The sequence below is a fragment of the Orcinus orca genome, chromosome 17 (genome assembly GCF_937001465.1).
Source record: "Orcinus orca chromosome 17, mOrcOrc1.1, whole genome shotgun sequence".
In the NCBI taxonomy this organism is placed as follows: Eukaryota; Metazoa; Chordata; class Mammalia; order Artiodactyla; family Delphinidae; genus Orcinus; species Orcinus orca.
In genome coordinates this window covers 46,168,622-46,188,415 of record NC_064575.1, presented here as the reverse complement: position 1 = coordinate 46,188,415, position 19,794 = coordinate 46,168,622, and the positions used below count along the sequence as shown (strand labels likewise).

The window sequence follows — 19,794 nt, the reverse complement described above, 5'->3', positions numbered from 1 at the left end:
CCTGGCTCTGCTAGAACAATTTAGGGTCCTCTGGAATCATTGTTTCCTTTAAGTTAAATAAGGAATCAGAAAGAATTCACTTGTAAGCCAAAGTCATGTAAAACAAATATCCAAAGCTGCTCCATAAACATGTGAAATTTTAAAAAGCTGTTCAATAACTGTATCTCCAAAACTCATTTTGATGAAAAAGCATAAAAATTAGGAATGAAAAAGGCTAGGCACTAGTCCTGACTTTCCTATTCGTTAACTTGCTGTGTGATATGAACAAATTAAATTACCAGTGGACCTCTTTTCTCATATATTCTTAAGTATAAAATAGGATTCAGGTGATAAACCATAATGGAAAATAATATGAAAAATTATTTTAAAAAATATAACTGAGTCACTTTGCTGTACAGCAGTAACTAACACATAGTTGTAATTCAACTATACTTCAGTAAAAAATAAATTAAAAAAATAGGATTCAGAATGTGTGTAGAGTATGAATCATAAGAGATGTTATTACAGATATTTATTGAACAGTTGAAGTAAAAAGTAGCAGTCCAAAATTGATGAAATGTAGTGGCTAAGAAATAAGTGGAATAAACACAACTGAAAAAAGAAGGGTAATCTCACGAAAAGGAGGAATTCAAATTCTTTTTCTCCTCTCCATTCCCCCTAGGAGAAACATTCAGCTCTGATGTTGGTGTTGGTTAATCAATTAGCCAACATTATCAAAACCCAATTAACAAATGTTAATTCAGAATTTAAAGTTACAGAAACTTTTACTTTCAGTAGTTCTAAAGTTAACTGAACCTGAGGACACAGTATAATGTCCTTATAAAAAGTATTTAATTGTGATAACACTTTAGTATTTAATTAATGATTAAAGAAGGAAAGGAACTAAAGTTTACCAAAATGTTTTTTTTCCAAAGATATCTGTATCCATAGAATTACCTGGATGAAGATTTTTTATTTATTTTTATTTATTTTTGGCTGCGCCTCACGGCTTGAGGTATCTTAGTTCCCCAGACAGGGTTTGAACCCAGGACACGGCAGTGAACGCGCTGAGTCCCAACCACTGGACCGCTAGGGAATTCCCCCGGATGAAGATTTTTTTTTTTTTTTTTTCTAAACTATATTCGCTATCTTGTCCTCATTCAGAGTCATGGCTTTATTTTATTTGTCTGTTTTTTAAATTTTTTGTTCTTGGGGTCACAGCTTTAAATAGCACCTATACATGCTGATTCCTCTAAATTTCCAACCTAGACTTCTCCTGTGATGCCCCAGATTTGCATCTTGACATCTCCACCATTGCCTAGTAAGCACCCAGCAGGAACCACCTCACGCCAAAGGGCCCACATCACAAAGGGGATGAGGAACCCATTCCCTCCATGGTAACTACTCCTCTGATATTTTCTTTTTCTCAATAAATGGAAACTCCATGTTTCTAGTTTCTCAGGCCAAAAACCTTAGTCATTCTTATCTACTCTTTTTCTCTCACACTCTACCTCTGATCTGGCTTCTACCTTCAAAACATATCTTGACTCCAAATGTTACCCTCTCTGCTGCAGCCACCTGGGCTAAGCCACCATTGTTTCTTGTCTCAATTATGTAAATAGTCTTCTAACTCAGCTCAAAACCCTCCCATTTCAGAATAAAAGCCAGAGTTCTTATAATGGTCCTCAAGTTTCTACATGATTTTCCCCCTCCTTGTTATCTCTTTGACCTCATCTACTACTCCCTGAACTCACTCTGCTTCAGCTACCACTTCCTGATTTTACCAAAATAAAGTCCAAAAAATTGTAACAATTTATTATATAAAAAAGATAGCTACTCTACTACAATTTGGTAAGATTTAATACTGTAATTCTTCACGTATTTTTAGAGTTAATGTCTTTTGAAAATCATGCTAAATAATGAAAATTATTGTATTCACATGTTTTAAAGTGTTTTGTTCAAACCGGAATATTTTTCTACATATTAACAGACGGTGACCTGGTTTGGGGATACTTTTACATTAAAGGGCCCACGACCTCTGTATTTCTAACTAGTCACCATATTAAAAGGTGTTGGACCAACTTTAAAACGTCAGTTCACTTATTTCAGCTGGGTACCTAAAAGGAACATATTAACAAAGTCGTTGAAATTCCCTCATTCCTAAAATGCGGCATAATTTAGGAGCTATATGGTAAAAATCTATTATATTTGTATATTTTTACAATGCAGACAGACCATCAAACTGCACGAACATATCCATGTAGATGTTCTCAGATTTAAGAAATATGCCTCATCTGTCCTGGGATGTGGTCTGTAGCCTCAGCATGAACATCATGTCTGACCGTAGGCAGCAAATAAATACTTTTCTAATTGAACCATAATCCCGAATCAAACTTGGCAGAGGTCAAGGAGAAAGGCAAAAACACTTGCTCAGTGATGCGAAAAGGTCGTCCAATCAGAGTCGAGCTGGACTGGGATCTGCGGAAGTAAGGTAGTGCGCACGCGCGATGGGCTCGTCCGCAATTGGCAGCGCCGAGGCGGGAACCTTGAGCCGCTCTGTCGTTGAGGGAGCGCTGTCTCCTCCGGTTCCTCCTGGCTGGTGGCGCAGCGTCCTTCGGATCCTCTCTGGTGCGTCCCTGGAGGGGAGGCTTGTGAGGCTGCGACAGCCTGTAGGCTTGTGTGGGACAAAGAGGGGAGAGGCGCCGGAGTAGGCCTCCGACGGAGGAGGGAAGGAAGGCGGCGGAGCGCCTGTGGCCGCCTCCTGCGGGTCTGGGAGCGCGGAGGGGTCTCAAGTGTGAGGGGCGCCTTCGCTGCTGGCCGTGGGGTGGCTGGTGGCGGAGGGCGCGCCGTGGGGGTGTGTTTGTGGTGGGGAGGCCGACGCTAGAGGCGACTCCGGACGGTGGTGCTTCCGCGCCCACACTGCGGTCAGCCCGCTCGGCTTCTGTGGCGCTTGGGTTTCTTTCCCCAGGACTAATCTCCACTCTCCTGCACGGTATTAATTAATAGTAAGTAACGGAAGATTTTTGTAGGCCGGTTTAGCGGGGCCACAAAATCAAAGGAGCGATTTAAGCCACGAAGTGAAATAACTACTACCTAATGTAGTTAGAAGGCGAAAAGCAGAAACAGCAGGGGAGGTGCGTTGCTGGTTCTTGACTGTTTTATTTGCATTCTTGCGTCCTAGAGGTTTTTTTTTTTCATCCTAGAGGTTTGATGGTTGCACCCCATCCCCCCTTCAAAGCCAAACCGAATCCACAGATTCTGGTCATAATCCCCTTTGTCGAACTTCATCCTTTGCTACCCCCCTCGCGGAAACTTTGTTATCTCTGCTCTTATAGGACCTTATGTATTAAACATCTAATAATGATTATCATAGATAGTAATATTACAGGTAACATTGAGTGCGTACTGTGTGTCAGACTTTGTACTTTAAGTATTTCATTTAATCCTCCCAACAATCTTATAAGTAATTATTGTTGTACCGCCTGTCATAGATAAGGAAAGGGAGACACAAAGAGGTTATGTAAACTGTGCAAGATCACATGCTTGGAAGTGTCAGTCCAGATTTATATTCAGGCATTTGCCTCCAAAACTGTATTCTTAATTATTACACAGTACAGTGTATTAAATTGCCAAGTACTGTAGGCCTTGTGATGTATCATCAGCCTGGATTTGCCATTTTACTTGGGAGAACAGAAGCAGTAGGTGTTAAGAGTGTAACAGATGTTGGAGCATCACAGTAGGGCTGCCAAATGGGCGTTATTTTTAGGGCCTGGGAAGAGGGCTCAAATAGCACTAATTTAAGAAGTAATAAGGATCCAGAAGCATTTAGGGGGAAATATACTGATGTCTGCAGTTTACTTTGAAATGCATCAACAAGTTAAATGGCTTGATGGATGCCTAAGGTCACATATAAATGGCAGAGCTAGAAATCAAGCCAGGGCAGGCTGACTCCAGAGTGTTTTCTTAACCACTGCCCTGTGCTGCTTCTCACATGCCTGCATACTCAAATTCATTATTATTTTCTTTAGTTTACTGGTTAAATGAAAAATTAGACATTGTGTATTAGGTGTAGAAAAGTTTAAGGGTTTAAGGTAGTGATTCTTAGGATTGAGTGTTGAAAGAAGTTTTAGCAGCTAGTCTGTTCTCTTTATTTTATAAATGAGGAAGTTGATATACAGAGCATTTAAATAGCTTGCCCAAAGTTTCTAGTTACTGTATTTTTCTAGTGTTCCTCTTAAAAAGGTGTCAGTCTGCAGGCGGGTCTGACTAAATGTAGAGAATGGAACCTATTAAATTTCATGATGTGGACATCATGTTTTTTTAAAATTTTAATTAAGTAATTAATATATTTTTATTTTTGGCTGTTTTGGGTCTTTGTTGCTGTGCGTGTTGCTAGGCACGCGGGCTTCAGTAGTTGTGACACGCAGACTCAGTAGTTGTGGCTCGCGGGCTCTAGAGCACAGGCTCAGTAGTTGTGGTGCACGGGCTTAGTTGCTCTGCAGCATGTGGGATCTTCCCGGACCAGGGCTTGAACCTGTGTACCCTGCATTGGCAGGCAGATTCTTAACCACTGCGCCACCAGGGAAGCCCTCTGGTCTGTATTTTAATTGAGGTTTCTGTTTATTAATTCTTACACCACTACTAATCCCTCAAACTATATAAAGCCTGGTTATTTATCGAATACTCATGTATGTCATCATTTTTAAGTTGCTGTAATTGGGAAATGTCTAACCATCAGTGATGGCATGTCACAGCTTAATTGGCTGCAGTTCTTTTTTTTTTTTTGTAGAAAATTGGAAATATGTAGGAAAGAACTCAGAAGAAAATAAAAAAATTACTGGTAATTCTAACATCTAGACATAGTGTTAATGTTGTGGCATGTGTTTTTCTAGTCTTTTAAAAATCTTTTTAGATGTGTAATTTACAGTTTATAATTCAATGCGTATACTTAGATGAGTTTTTTTTTTTTTTAAAGACTTTTTTGACGTCGACGATTTTTAAAGTCTTTATTGAATTTGTTACAGTATCGCTCCTGTTTTATGTTTTGGTTTTTTTGGCTGCGAGGCATGTGGGATCTTAGCTCCCCGACCAGGGATCGAACCCGCACCCCCTATATTGGAAGGCGAAGTCTTAACCACTGGACCTCCAGGGAGGTCCCCTTAGATGAGTTTTGACAAACTTGTAATCATACTACAATCTGATGCAGGTTATCTCAGTCACCCCGAAAAGTTCCTCATGCCCCTTTGCTTTCTAGTCTTTTAAAAAGTACAAACACACATACTATTTTTTTTTTTATAAAATTGGAATGATGCTGAACATGTTTGGTAGCCATTTGTGAAATTAAAACTTATTATTTTTAGAGCAGTTTTAGGTTTACAGCAAAGTTGAGAGGAAAGTGGAGATTTCCCATATATCCCTGCCTTCCCTCATTATCAGCATCCTTCACCAGAATGGTACATTTTTTACAGTTGACACACATAAGCACCCAAAGTCCATAGTTTACAATAGTATTCATTCTTGGCATTCTACATTCTGTGGATTTGGACAAATATATAATGACATGTATCCATCATTAGGGCATTATACAGAATATTTTCATTGCCTTAAAAAATTCTGTGCTCTGCCTTTGCATCCCTGCCCCTCCCCTAACCCTTGGCAACCACTGATCTTTTTAATGTCTCCATAGTTTTGCCTCCATAGTTTTTCAGGATGTCACATTGTTGGAATCATACAGTATGTAGCCTTTTCAGATTGCTTCTTTCATTTAGTAATATACATTTTTGGTTCCTCCATGTCTTTTCATGGCTTGACAGCTTTTTTTTTTTTAAAGTGTGGAATAACATTCCATGGTCTGGATACACCACAGTTTATTTATCCATTCACCTACTGAATGCTTGGTTGCTTTCAAGTTTGGCAATTACTATTCGTAATTGTAATTATAGTTGCTATAACTATTTGTATGCAAGTTTTTGTGTGGACATAAATTTTCAACTCTTTGTTGAAAGGAGTTATCTTATGTTAAAAGTATGTTCAGTTTTGCAAGAAAGTGCTAAAATGTGCTAAAATGTTTTCCAGAGTGGCTGCACCATTTTGCATTCCCACCAGCAATGAACAAAAATTCCTACTGCTCCACATCCTCACCAGCATTTGGTGTTGTCAGTGTTCTGGATTTTCTTCATTCTTGATGACATATGATGTGGAGCATCTTTCCATGTACTTATTTGTTATCTGTATATCTTTTGTGATATGTCTTTTAAGGTCTTTGGCCCACTTTTTAACTGGGTTTTCTTATTGTTGAGTTTTAAGATTTCTTTGTACGTTTTGGATAATAGTCCTTTATCAGATGCACCTTTTGCAAATATTTTTTCCCAGTCTGTGGCTTGTCTTTTCATTCCCTTGACATTGCCTTTTTTCAGAGCAGAAGTTTTTAATTTTAATCAGGTCCAGATTATCAATTATCGTCTTTCATGGATTGTGCCTTTGGTGTTGTAGTTAAAAAGTCATCACCATACCCAAGGTCATCTGGCTTTTCTTCTATATTATCTTCTAGGAGTTCTATAGCTTTGCGTTTTACATGTAAGCCTCTGATTCATTTTAAGTTAATTTTTGTGAAGGGTGTAAAGTCTGTTTCTAGATTCATTTTCTTTGATGTGAATGTCCAGTTGTCTTAGCACCATTTGTGGAAGACACTATCTTTGCTCCATTTTATTGCCTTTGCTCCTTTGTCAAAGACTGTCTTTATGTGGGTCTATTTCTGGCTCTCTATTCTATTCTGTTGATTCATTTGTCTATTTCACCAATACCACACTGTCTTGATTACTGTAGCTATATGTTAAGTCTTAAAGTCAGGTATTATCAGTTCTCTTTGTTCTCTTCTTTCCATATTGTGTTGGCTATTCTGGGTCATTTGTCTCTCCATATAAACTTTAGAATCAGTGTTTTGATATCCACAAAATAAATTGCTGGGATTTTAGTTGGGATGGTATTAATCTATAAAGTTGAGAAGAACTGACATCTTAACAATATTTAGTCTTTCTATCCATGAACATGGAATCTCTCCATTTATTTAGTTCTTTGATTTCACTCAGCAGAGTTTTATAGTTTTTCCCCACATAGATCTTATACATGTTTTGTTAGATTACACTTAAGTGTTTCATTTTTATGGGGTGCTGATGTAAATGGTATTGTGTTTTTAATTTCAAATTCCACTTATTCATTGCTGGTATGTTGGAAGACAATTGACTTTTGGGTATTAACCTGGTATCTTGCAGCCTTGCTAAAATTGCTTTCTATAGCCATTTTTTATTTGATATATAAAAAACATTTCACATCATTAAACATTCTTTTATTTTTTTAAATTTAAGGACTTATTTTTATTACTAACTTGGAAGTATTTTTGATACCAGTTTTTATTATTTTTTAAATATTTATTTATTTGGTTGCACTGGGTCTTAGTTGCGGCAGGTGGGCTCCTTAGTTGTGGCATGCAAACTCTTAGTTGCGGCATGATGTGGGATCTGGTTCCCTGACCATTGATCGAACCTGGGCCCCCTGCATTGGGACCGCAGAGTCTTATCCACTGCGCCACCAGGGAAGTCCCTAAACATTCTTTTAAAATGTGATTTTTTTTCCCCATTAATGGCTGTAGAATTATTTATATAACAAATACTGAATGCCTTCTTGTGTTGGTACTGGCAATATAGTGATGAATGGAATGTAAGACTTCATGCCTGATCCAGGAGTTTACAGCTTGGGTGAATTAATAGGTAGTTTCATTACAGTGTGAAAAGTGTTTGGGTAGTGCACATGTAGGAAGGGTCTCTAATCCAGTCTTTGAGCAGAGATGAAGAGGGCTCATAGTTAAGAGTCCTAAAGGATAAATTGGAATCAATCAGGCAAAGGAAAATGCTAAAGGCATTCCCAACACTGTATAGGGGAAAGTTTGTTCAAAGGCCTAGAGGAAAAGAGAACATGGCTTGCTTGGGAAACTGCAGTACTACTCACCACTTTAGTGGTGTATGAAGAGAGTGTGTTCCATTTTGTGGATGTGATGTAACTTATTTGTCTAGTACCTTGTTATGGATATTCAAATTTCCTTTTTTTTCTCTTACTATAAGTAATATTGGCATGATTACCCTTATACATAATTCTTTGAGTATATCTTTGGTAATTCCTTAGAGTAAATTCCCAGAAGTGGAATTTCTGGATTAAACAAATAATTTTGGTAGCCATGTACATCCTTGTTGATGCCATATCTTGTGTAGTGTTTTGTGAGATTACTTTGAATAAGAGTGCTTACTGCCGTCCATTGCAGAAGCATGATGTGTGCATGTAATGTTCTTGGCTTTTATCTGTCTCACCTGTCCTGTCCTGGTGGAAATAATATTGAGCAAAAGTTTGGAAACCTGGTTCTAGTCTCTTGATTTATATATTTAAAATATCCCATGGTTTTAAAAGGAAATTGAACTGTAAATGTGTTCTTTTAATTGCCAGGATTTTATTCATTCATTCAAAAATATTCTTCAGTGATTATAATGTATCTGGCTTTGTGGTCGAAGCTGCTTACAGAGTGGTGAAGAAAACAAGAATGATTGCTACCCTCATGCAGTTTATGGATTAATGGAATAGAAAAAAAGCAACATGTTGGATGTATGTCTGTGAATAATTATGTTTCTTTTGAAACTACTATGTAAATTGAGTTTAAGGCTATAGAATCATTATCTAATCTATAGTTTTATCAAAACTGATACAATATATGCTCAGGTTTACACCATGTAATTTAAATCTTAAATATTTTCAGAAGCCTTTTATGATGGAAAATAAAATGTTACCAGCTGTTGAATTTGTTTCCTAAGGCTTTTTACAGGTTTATTCTCTTATATTTTTTAAGATGTCATGATTGTAGTGATGATATATACTTGGAGGTGATTCTAATCTGACTTATGACTAGATCATTTTTGTTTTGGGTATTTTTCAGGTTAATACTGCTGAATATGAGACGATCGGCAGCACCAAGTCAGTTGCAAGGGAATCCCTTCAAAAAGCCAAAATTTATACCGCCAGCAAGAAGTAATCCAAGTCCTAATGAAGAGGTTACAAAGCTGAATTCAGATATAAAATTATCTGAGGTAAAAAGACAAAACAAAACAGTAAAGGAAGTATAATCTAGAGAAGCATGTATTTTTTAAAAAGTGCCATTTAAACAGGTAGTAATACTTAATGCCTATAGGAATTTTCAGTATCTCTGATAAATTCTTCTAAAAACCTTAGAAATAATGACTAAATATATATATTTTAAAGGAACGACATAAAATAAACTTGGGTTAGGTCTGTAAAATAAACTTTTCTTAACAGTGAAAAATACCTCTGCAAAGGAACGGGTGGAGATTCTTGTTAAAAAAAAAAAGTTGTTCTGATCAGTGTTCTTTTTAAAGGTAACACATAAATAAGTGAAAACTTTAAGGCAACTTAAAGAGAAAACATATAAATAATGCTTTATATCAGTGTTCTGGACACTTCCTTTCATTTATGCTTGTAAAAAGTAAGTGCTCGAAACAGTCTGTTTTTTTAAACAAATCTACATTATTTATTTATTTGTTTATTTATTTGGTTGCGTCAGGTCCTAGTTGCGGCATGCGGGATCTTCTTTGTGGCCTGTGGGGTTCTTTTGCTGCGGCAAGCGGGCGTCTCTCTAGTTGTGGCATGAGGGCTCCAGGGTGCGCAGGCCCAGTAGTTGCAGCATGTGGGATCCCAGTTCCCCAACCAGGGATCGAACCCACGCCCCCTGCATTGGAAGGCGGACTCCCAGCCACTGGACCACCAGGGAAGTCCCGAAGCAGTCTTTTTTGTTTTTTAGTTTTATTAATTTTTATAAATTTATTTGTTTATTTTTGACTGCGTTGGGTCTTCGTTGCTGCGCGCGGGCTTTCTCTAGTTGCGGTGAGCAGGGGCTACTCTTCATTGTGGTGTGCAGTCTTCTCATTGCGGTGGCTTGTTGTTGCGGAGCGTAGGCTCTAGCCACACAGGCTTCAGTAGTTGTGGCTCGTGGGCTCTAGAGTGCAGGCTCAGTAGTTGTGGCACATGGGCTTAGTTGCTCCACAGCATGTGGGATCTTCCCAGACCAGGGATCAAACCCGCGTCCTCTGCACTGGTAGGTGGATTCTTAACCACTGTGCCACCAGGGAAGCCCCCGAAACAGTCTTAATATATATTCTTTACTACTAATATGAAGGATTGTTTTAGTCTTAGGTATATAGAAGTTATATAAAGGTTATATAGAGCATATATAAAATGGGCAGTCCACACTTCTGCTACTCTACAGTTCTCTGATTCATTTATGTTATGGAGATTAAAGTCTACTAATATTTCTTCTATTTTTTTTATTATGGTAAGATATGTATAACATAAAATTTGCCATTTTACCATTTTTAAGCATGCAGGTAGGTGGCATTAATTTCGTTCACACTGTTGTGCAAAAATCACCACTGTCTGTGTTCAAAACTTTTTCATTACTCTAAACAGAAACTTTGTAACCATTAGGGAATAATTCCCTGCTCTCCCCTCCGGTCATCACTATTCTACTTTCTGTCTCCATGGATTTGATTACCCTAGGTACCTCATATAAATGGAATCATAAATATTTGCCCTGTTGTCTCTGGCTTATTTCATTTAGCCTGACGTTTTCAGGATCATTCATGTTGTAGCAGGTATCAGAACATCAGTGCTTTGTATGGTTAAGTAGTATTCAGTTGTATATGTATATACTGTATTTTGTTTATTCACTCATTTATTGATAGATACTTGAGTTGTTTCCAGTTTTTGGCTATTATGAATAATGCTGATGTGAACACTGGCATACAAGTTTCTGTTTGGGTACCTGTTTTCAGTTCTCTTGTGTATATACTTAGGAGTGGAATTGCTAGATCATATGGTGATTCTGTGTTTATTTTTTGAGGAACTACCAAATTGTTTCCATAGCTACTGAACCATTTTACATTCCCACCAGCCATGTATGAGGGTTCCAGTTTCTCCACATCCTCAGCAACACTGGTTATTTTCTGTTTCCATTGCTGTTGTTTTTTTTGTTTTGTTTTGATTATGGCCATTCTTGTTGGTGTGAAGTGGCATTTCATTGTGGTCTTGATTTGCATTTTCCTAATGACTAGTAATGCTGAGCATCTTTTCGTGTGCTTATTGACCATTTGCTTATCTTCTTTGGAGAAATATCTGTTCAAGTCCTTGGCTTTTAACTGGTGTTTTGTCTTTTTGTTGTTGAAAACATCTATTGATTTTTGACTCTGTTTTTTGGCCTGCCTCTGTTTGTTTTATCCTACACTCCTTTAGAATTCTGGCCACAATATAAGGAGAAAACTATGTAAGCATAGTTTTTAATTTTAAATAAGGTTTCTTTTTGTACAAGCAGCTTTATTTAAATACAATTCACATACCTGTAGTCTACCTACTACAATTCAGTTGTCTTTAGTATGTTCAGAGTTGTGCAATGCTCACCAAAAGAACATTTTTATCATTCCAGAAAGAGACCTCATACACATCAGCCCATCAAAATCCCCCAGCCCTTAGCAACCACTAATCTACTTTCTGTTTCTATATATTTACCTATTATGAACATTTCATATAAATGAAATCACACATGTGGCCTTTTGTGACTCAGTTTTTTCAGTTAGCGTAGTGTTTTTCAAAAGGCTCATCTACATTGTAGCATGTATCAGTAATTCATTTCTTTTTATTGCTGAATGTATTAGTTTTCTATTGCTGCTGTAACAGATTACCAGAAATTTAGTGACTTAATACAATGCAAATGTGGGACTTCCCTGGTGGTCCAGTGGTTAAGATTCTGCCTTCCAATGCAAGAGACGTGGATTCGATCCCTGGTCAGAGAACTAAGATCCCACATGCTTCAGGGCAACTAAGCTCACACACCACAACTACACAACTACTGAGTCCGCGCTCTCTTGAACCCACGCACCACAACTAGAGAGAAGCCCACGCGCTGCAACGAAGAGCCTGTGCACCGCAACGAAAGATTCCATGTGCCGCAACTAAGAACCGATGCAGCCAAATAAATAAATACTTTAAAAAAAGGAAAATAATGCAGATGTATTATCTTACAGATCTGTAGGTCAGAAGCCCAACGTGGGTCTCACTGGGCTAAGATCAAGGTGTTGGCAGGGTTGCATTTATTTCTGGAGGTTTTAAGAATGTTTCCTGGGCTTCCCTGGTGGTGCAGTGGTTGAGAGTCTGCCTGCCGATGCAGGGGACATAGGTTCGTGCCCCGGTCCGGGAAGATCCCACATGCCGCGGAGCGGCTGGGCCTGTGAGCCATGGCTGCTGAGCCTGCGCGTCCAGAGCCTGTGCTCCGCAACAGGAGAGGCCACAACAGTGAAAGGCCCACGTACCGCAAAAAAAAAAAGAATGTTTCCTTTGCCTTTTCTAGATTCTACAGACCACCTACATTCCTTTGCTCGTGGTCCCCTTCCTACGTTTTCAAAATTGGTAATGGCGGTTTGAGTTCTTATATTGCCATCTTTTTGGTTCTCTGAAACTGGAACTCATTTGGTTAGATTGGGCCTGCCTGGATAATTCAGGACAATCTCTCTATTTCAAGGTCCTTAACCTTAATTGCATCTGCAAAGAGTCTTCTGCCACATAAGGTAACATATCCACAGGTTCTGGGAATTAGGGTGTAGACACCTTCGGGAGGCATTATTCTGCTTGCCACACTGAATAATATTTCATTTTATTAATATACCGTATTTTATTTTTCCATCTGTCGGTTGATGGGTGTTTGGTTTGTTTCCATTTTTAAAATTTTTTAGGTATTATGAATAATGCTGATGAATATTAGTGTATAAATTGTTGTGTAGACGTATGTTTTTTTTGTTTCTGTTTTTGTTGTTTTTGCGGTATGCGGGCCTCTCACTGTTGTGGCCTCTCCCGTCGCGGAGCACAGGCTCCGGACGTGCAGGCCCAGCGGCCACGGCTCACAGGCCCAGCCGCTCCGCAGCATGTGGGATCCTCCCGGACCGGGGCATGAACCCGTGTCCCCTGCATCGGCAGGCGGACTCTCAACCACTGCGCCACCGGGGAAGCCCTGTCCTTTTTTTAAGTTGGATTATTTGCTTTTTATTATAGAGTTGTAAGGGTTCTTTGTATATTCTAAACATAGGTCGCTTATCAGATATATGATTTGCAAATATTTTCACCCATTCTGTTTTTGCCTTTCACTTTCTTGATGGTTTTATTTGTAGCACAAAATTTCTGTTACTCTAGGAGGTGGGTCAAAAAAGATCTTGCTGTGATTTATGTCAAAGAGTGGTTTTCCTTGTTTTCATCTAAAAGTTTTATAGTGCCTGGTCTTACATTTAGGTCTTTAATCCATTTTGAGTTTATTTTTGTTTATGGTGTTAGGTAGTGTTCTAATTTCATTCTTCTACATGTAGCTGTCCAGTTTTCCCAGCACCACTTATTGAAGAGGCTGTCTTTTCTCCATTGTAGGTTCTTGCCTCCTTTGCCGTAAATTAGGTGCCCATATGTACCTGGGTTTATCTCTGGGCATTCTATCCTGTACCATTGATCTATATTTCTTTTTTTGTGCCAGTACCATACTGACTTGATTACTGTAGCTTTGTGGTATAGTTTGAAGTTGGGGAGCCTGATTCCTCCAACTCCGTTTTTCTTTCTCAAGATTGCTTTGGCTATTTGGGGTCTTTTGTGTTTCCATACAAATTGTAAGATTTTTTGTTCTAATTCTGTGAAGAATGCCATTGGTAGTTTGATAGGAATTGCACTGAATCTGTAGCTTGCTTTGGGTAGGATAGTCATTTTCACAATATTGATTCTTCCAATCCAAGAACATGGTATATTTCTCCGCCTGTTTATGTAATCTTTGAGTTCTTTTCATCCGTGTTTTATAGTTTTCTGAGTACAAGTCTTTCACCTCCTTAGGGAGGTTTATTCCTAGGAATTTTATTCTTTTTGTTGCAGTGGTAAATGGGATTGTTTCCTTAATTTCTTTTTCTGATTTTTTGTTGTTGGTGTATAGGAATGCCAGAGATTTCTGTGCATTAATTTTGTATCCTGCAACCTTACCAAATTCATTGATTAGTTCTAGTAGTTTTCTGGTCGCATCTTTAGGATTTTCTATGTATGGGGTCATGTCATCTGCAAACAGTGACAGTTTCACTTTTTCCTTTCCAATTTGGATTCCTTGTATTTCTTTTTCTTCTTAGATTGCTGTGGCTAGGACTTCTAAACTATGTTGAATAATAGTGGCGAGAGTGAACATACTGTTCTTCTTCCTGATCTGAGAGGAAATGCTTTCAGTTTTTCACCATTGAGAATGATGTTAGCTGTGGGTTTGTTGCATATGGGCTTTATTATGTTGAGGTATGTTCCCTCTATGCCCACTTTCTGGAGAGTTTTTATCATACATGGGTGTTGAATTTTGTCAAATGCTTTCTCTGCATGTATTGAGATGATCATATGGTTTTTATTCTTCAGTTTGTTAATGTGGTGTGTCACATTGATTGATTTACGTATATTGAAGAATCTTTGCATCCCTGGGATAAATCCCACTTGATCATGGTGTATGATCCTTTTAATGTGCTGTTGGATTCTGTTTGCTAGTATTTTGTTCAGGATTTTTGCATCTATGTTCATCAGTGATATTGGCCTGTAGTTTTCTTTTTTTGTGGCGTCTTTGCCTGGTTTTGGTATCAGGGTGATGGTGGCTTCATAAAATGAATTTGGGAGTTTCTCCCTCTGCAGTTTTTTGGAAGAGTTTGAGGAGGATCGGTGTTAGCTCTTCTCTAAACGTTTGATAGAATTTGCCTGTGAAGCCATCTGGTCCTAGACTTCTGTTTGTTGGAAGATTTTTAATCACAGTTTCAATTTCATTACTTGTGATGGGTCTGTTTATATTTTCTAATTTTTCTTGGTTCAGTCTTGGAAAATTGTACCTTTCCAAGAATTTGTCCATTTCTTCTTGGTTGTCCATTTTATTGGCATATAATTGTTTGTAGTAGTCTCTTATAATCCTTTGTATTTCTGCAGTGTCAGTTGTGATTTCTCCTTTTTCATTTCTAATTTTATTGATTTGCATCCTCTCCCTTTTTTTCTTGATGAGTCTGGCTAAAGGTTTATCAATTTTATCTTCTCAAAGAATCAACTTTTAGTTTTATTGATCTTTGCTATTGTTTTCTTCGTTTCTATTTCATTTATTTCTGTTCTGATCTTTATAATTTCTTTCCTTCTACTGTCTTTGTGTTTTCTTTGTTCTTCCTTCTCTAGTTGCTTTAGGTGTAAGGTTACATTGTTTATTTGAGATTTTTCTTGTTTCTTGAGGTGAGATTAAATTTCTGTAATCTTCCCTCTTAGAACTGCTTTGGCTGCATCCCATAGCTTTTGGGTCATCGTGTTTTTGTTGTCATTTGTTTCTGTGTATTTTTTGATTTCCTCAGTGATCTCTTGGTTATTTAGTAGCGCACTGTTTAGCACCCATGTATTTGTGTTTTTTACAGTTTTTTTTCCTGTAATTGATTTCTAATCTCATAGCGTTGTGGTCAGAAAAGATGCTTGATACGATTTCAATTTTCTTAAATTTTCTGAGGCTTGATTTGTGACCCAAGATGTGATCTATCCTGGAGAATGTTCCATGTGCACTTGAGAAGAAAGTGTATTCTGCCACTTTTGGGTGGAATGTCCTATAAATATCAATTAGATCTATCTGGTCTATTGTGTCATTTAAAGCTTGTGTCTCCTTATTTATTTTCTGTTTGGATGATTTGTCCATTGGTGTAAGTGGGGTGTTAATGTCCCCTACTATTATGGTGTTATAGTAGATTTCTCCTTTCATGGTTGTTAGCATTTGCCTTATGTATTAGAGTGCACCTATGTTGGGTGCATAAACATTTATAATTGTTATATCTTCTTAGATTGATCCTTTGATCATTATGTAGGGTCCCTGCTTATCTCCTGTAATAGTCTTTATTTTAAAGTCTATTTTATCTGATGTGAGCATTGCTACTCCAGCTTGCTTTTGATTTCTATTTGCATGGAATATCATTTTCCATCCCTTCAGTTTCAGTCTGTATGTGTCCCTAGGTCTGAAGTGGGTCTCTTATAGACAGCATATATATGGGTCTTGTTTTTGTATCCATTCAGCCAGTCTGTGTCTTTTGGTTGGGGCATTTAATCCATTTACCTTCAGGGTTATTATTGATACATATGTTGCAATTACCATTTTCTTAATTGTTTTGGGTTTGTTTTTGTGGGTGTTTTTCTTCTCTTTTGTTTCCCACTTAGAAAAGTTTCTTTAGTGTTTGTTTTAAAGCTGGTTTGGTGGTGCCGAATTCTCTTTGCTTTTGTTTGTCTGAAAAGCTTTTGACTTCTCCATCGAATCTGAATGAGATCTTTGCTGGGGAGAGTAATCTTGGTTGTAGATTTTTTCTCTTTCATCACTTTAAGTATATCCTGCCATTTCCTTCTGGCCTGCAGAGTTTCCACTGAAAAATTAGCTGGTAACCTTATGGGGATTCCTTTGTATGTTATTTTTGTATTTTTCCTTGCTGCTTTTAATATTTTTTCTTTGAATTTAATTTTTGTTAGTTTGATTAATATGTCTCTTGGTGTGTTTTTCATAAGGTTTATCCTGTATGGGACTCTCTTTGCTTCCTGGACTCAGGTGACTATTTCCTTTCCCACATTAGGGAAGTTTTCGACTATAATCTCTTCAAATATTTTCTCAGACCTTTCTTTTTCTCTTCTTCTTCTGGGACCCCTATAATTCGAATGTTGGTGCGTTTAGTGTTGTCCGAGTGGTTTCTGAGATTGTCTTCAATTCTTTTCATTCTTTTTCTTTATTCTGCTCCTCGACAGTTATTTCCACCAGTTTGTCTTCCCACTCACTTATTCGTTCTTCTGCCTCCATTATTCTGTTATTGCTTCCTTCTAGTGTATTTTTCATTTCAGTTATTGTGTTGTTCATCTCTCTTTGTTTGTTCTTTAGTTCTTCTAGATCTTTGTTAAACATTTCTTGTATTTTCTCAATCTGTGCTTCCATTCTATTTCTGAGATTCTGGATCACCTTTGCTATCATTACTGTGAATTCTTTTTCAGGTAGACTGCCTATTTCCTCTTCATTTATTTGGTCTTGTAGGTTTTTACCTTGCTTCTTCATCTGTGACATTCTTTTTTGCCATCTCTCTCTCTCTCTCTCTTTTTTTTTTTTTTAATGAGTGGGATTGTGTTCCTGTTTTACTCGTTGTTCGGCCTGAGGCTTCCAACACTGGAGTTTGTAGACTCTTGGGTAGAGCTGGGTCTTGGTGCTGAGATGAGGAACGTTGTGAGACCTCACGCCAATGAATATGCCCTGGGGTCAGAGGTTCTCTGTTAGTCCAGTGGTTCGGACTCGGAGCTCCCACTGAAGGAGCTTCCCCCAGCCCCAGGCTCATGAATCAAGATCCTGCAAGCCGTGCGTGGTGGCAAAAAACTAAAAGAGAGAAAAATAACAAAGTAGAAAATAAAATTAGACTAGGAGACTAACAGATATGTTAGAAAGAACGTAAAAATAAAAATATAGATGAATCAACAACCAGAAGGTACATCAGTACCACAAGAGTAAAAAAGAGGAGGAGGGAAAGGAAGAAAAAAGGGTGGGCGAGGCCTTGGCTGTGGAGAGCAGGGCCTAAGCAAGGGCGAAGTTTGGGTGGTGGGCCTGGCCCATGATCCAGACTCACAGGGCTGGAAAAGGCCCTGGCAGTGCGGATTAGGCTCAAGGAACAGAAGGGGCCCAGTTGTGCTCCCAACCCCGGTCTCAGAGGGCAGGGAACCGCACCTGGGAGCCTAGCAGGCTTCCTGGGGTTGAGTGGGTGGGGCAAACACCCTCCTCTTCTCTCCTGGTCCTCCGGTCTGGGAGGGCCCTTCCTGCCTGCCTCTCCTGATCTCCCTAGTCTCCCTCCTATGCCCCAGGACCAATGCAGCCGGTGCTGGGGGGAGGACAGGAGAAGGGGGGGCCTTGGAGGGCAGGGGACCGGCCTGGGAGCTCAGCAGCCTCCCCTGCCCAAGAGGGCCATACAATTGCCCTCTGCTCCTCACCCGCTCTCCCGGAGAGTCCGTCCTACCTGCCTCTCCTGATCTCCCTGGCCTCAGAGGTGCTGATCTTGTCTGGCCTCCACTTCTCCCCCCTCGGTACCCCTCTGTCCTACTGGTTCACCTTGGGGTTCCTCCCGTCTCCTTGGGGGTCAAAATCCCCCACCAGCGGCCAGCAGGCACCCTAGTTGTGGGGAGACACTAACTCTGCATCTTCCCACACCGCCATCTTGACTCCTCCCTCACCTGACTTACTTTAAAATCTTATCAGATAGGTTTTTGAATGTCTCTGAAATTTATTATAATGAATATTTATAGAGATATGATGACTGTGTCTGTTACTGTGAGTTGTTATTTAAAAAACATTTCAAACATACTATGGTAAGCAGAAAAATGGCCTTGCAAAAATGTCCATGTCCTAATCCCTGGAACCTGTGAGTATGTTACCTCACGTGGCAAAAGGGACTTTGACTGGGTGATTAATGTTAAGGACCTTGAGATGGGGTGGGGGGTGGTCATCCTGGATTATCCAGATGGGCCCAGTATAATCACAGAGGTCCTTAAAAGTAGAAGAGGGAGACAGATGAGAGGGTTAGAGAAAGAGATGTGATTAAGGAAGCAGGGGCAGAGAGATGCAGAGGAACTGGCTTTGAAGTAGAGGAATGGGGCCACAAGCCAAGGAATGTGGGTAGCTTTTAGAAGTTTGAAAAGTCAAGGAAATGTTTTCTCCCTTAGAACCTCCTGAAAGAAATGCTGCCCTGCTGATTACCTTGATTTTAGTCCATTAAGAGCCAAGTGAGAGTTCAAACTTACAAAATTATAAAATAAATTTGTGTTGCTTTAAGCCACTAAGTTTCTTGTAATTTGTTACAGCAGCAACAGAAAGCTAATACATATACAAAAATAGAGAAAAGAGTATATGAAGGACCCCCATGTACCCATCATCCAGCTTCAACAATTGTCAGTTTATGACAATTGTTCTTGCTTCATTTTTTCCTCTCCAGCTCCCTCCCCCCTTCTTCCCCTCTCATTATTTTGATGCAGATTCCAGGAATATCTTTTCATTTGTAAATATTTTAGTATTTGCCTTTAAAACATAAGGTACTGTTAAAACAACAATACAGTGCAGGTATCATTATCACACTTAAATGAACAATATTTAAGTGTTTCTTTTAATATTGAGAAATTCAGCAAGAATAAAAGCAGTTGACTGAGAATGGCATATTGTGACTTGTTTAAAACCTCATTTGATATGTTGCTTAAAATACACTATAATTGTAAGCATAATTTTCATTCTGTGATGTCTTTCAGCTTTTATTATGTAATAAAAGTAGCTTAAAAAACAAACAATAAAAATTATAATTTTTATTTTTAAATATTCCCCATTTAGGTATGAGAAACTAGTAGCTCACATTTTAAATTAGGAATCTATTATGTAAAAATATGGGAAATTAAGTTTAATATCAGCATAAAATACATATTTTGTTCTTTTAGGTTGCTGCAAATAAGAATACTTTTTTGCAGTCACAAAATGATCCCAGAATAGGCAGTTTTAATCTGCCTACTGAAGAAAGTTCTAGAGGAATTAATCATGAGGATAATTACAGGGAAAAATATTGTTTGGAAGCATCTGCAAAGACAACATCAGACCCACATCATACAGGTAAGACTGTTCAGGTTTATACTTGACCAGGCTTATTACAGTAT

General features: G+C 38.5%; 1 protein-coding gene across 1 annotated transcript in view; it reads left to right on the top strand.

The window, feature by feature from the left end:
* The first annotated feature begins 2,473 nt into the window (after window positions 1-2,473).
* RAD54B (RAD54 homolog B) overlaps window positions 2,474-19,794 on the top strand; it is a 95,456-nt gene continuing 78,135 nt past the window's right edge. The window contains exons 1-3 of the mRNA XM_033438284.2: window positions 2,474-2,607; window positions 8,957-9,107; window positions 19,582-19,750. Of these exons, the coding sequence (XP_033294175.2) occupies window positions 8,973-9,107; window positions 19,582-19,750 (304 nt within the window). The 5' untranslated portion in view covers window positions 2,474-2,607; window positions 8,957-8,972. The remainder of the gene's footprint in view (window positions 2,608-8,956; window positions 9,108-19,581; window positions 19,751-19,794) is intronic.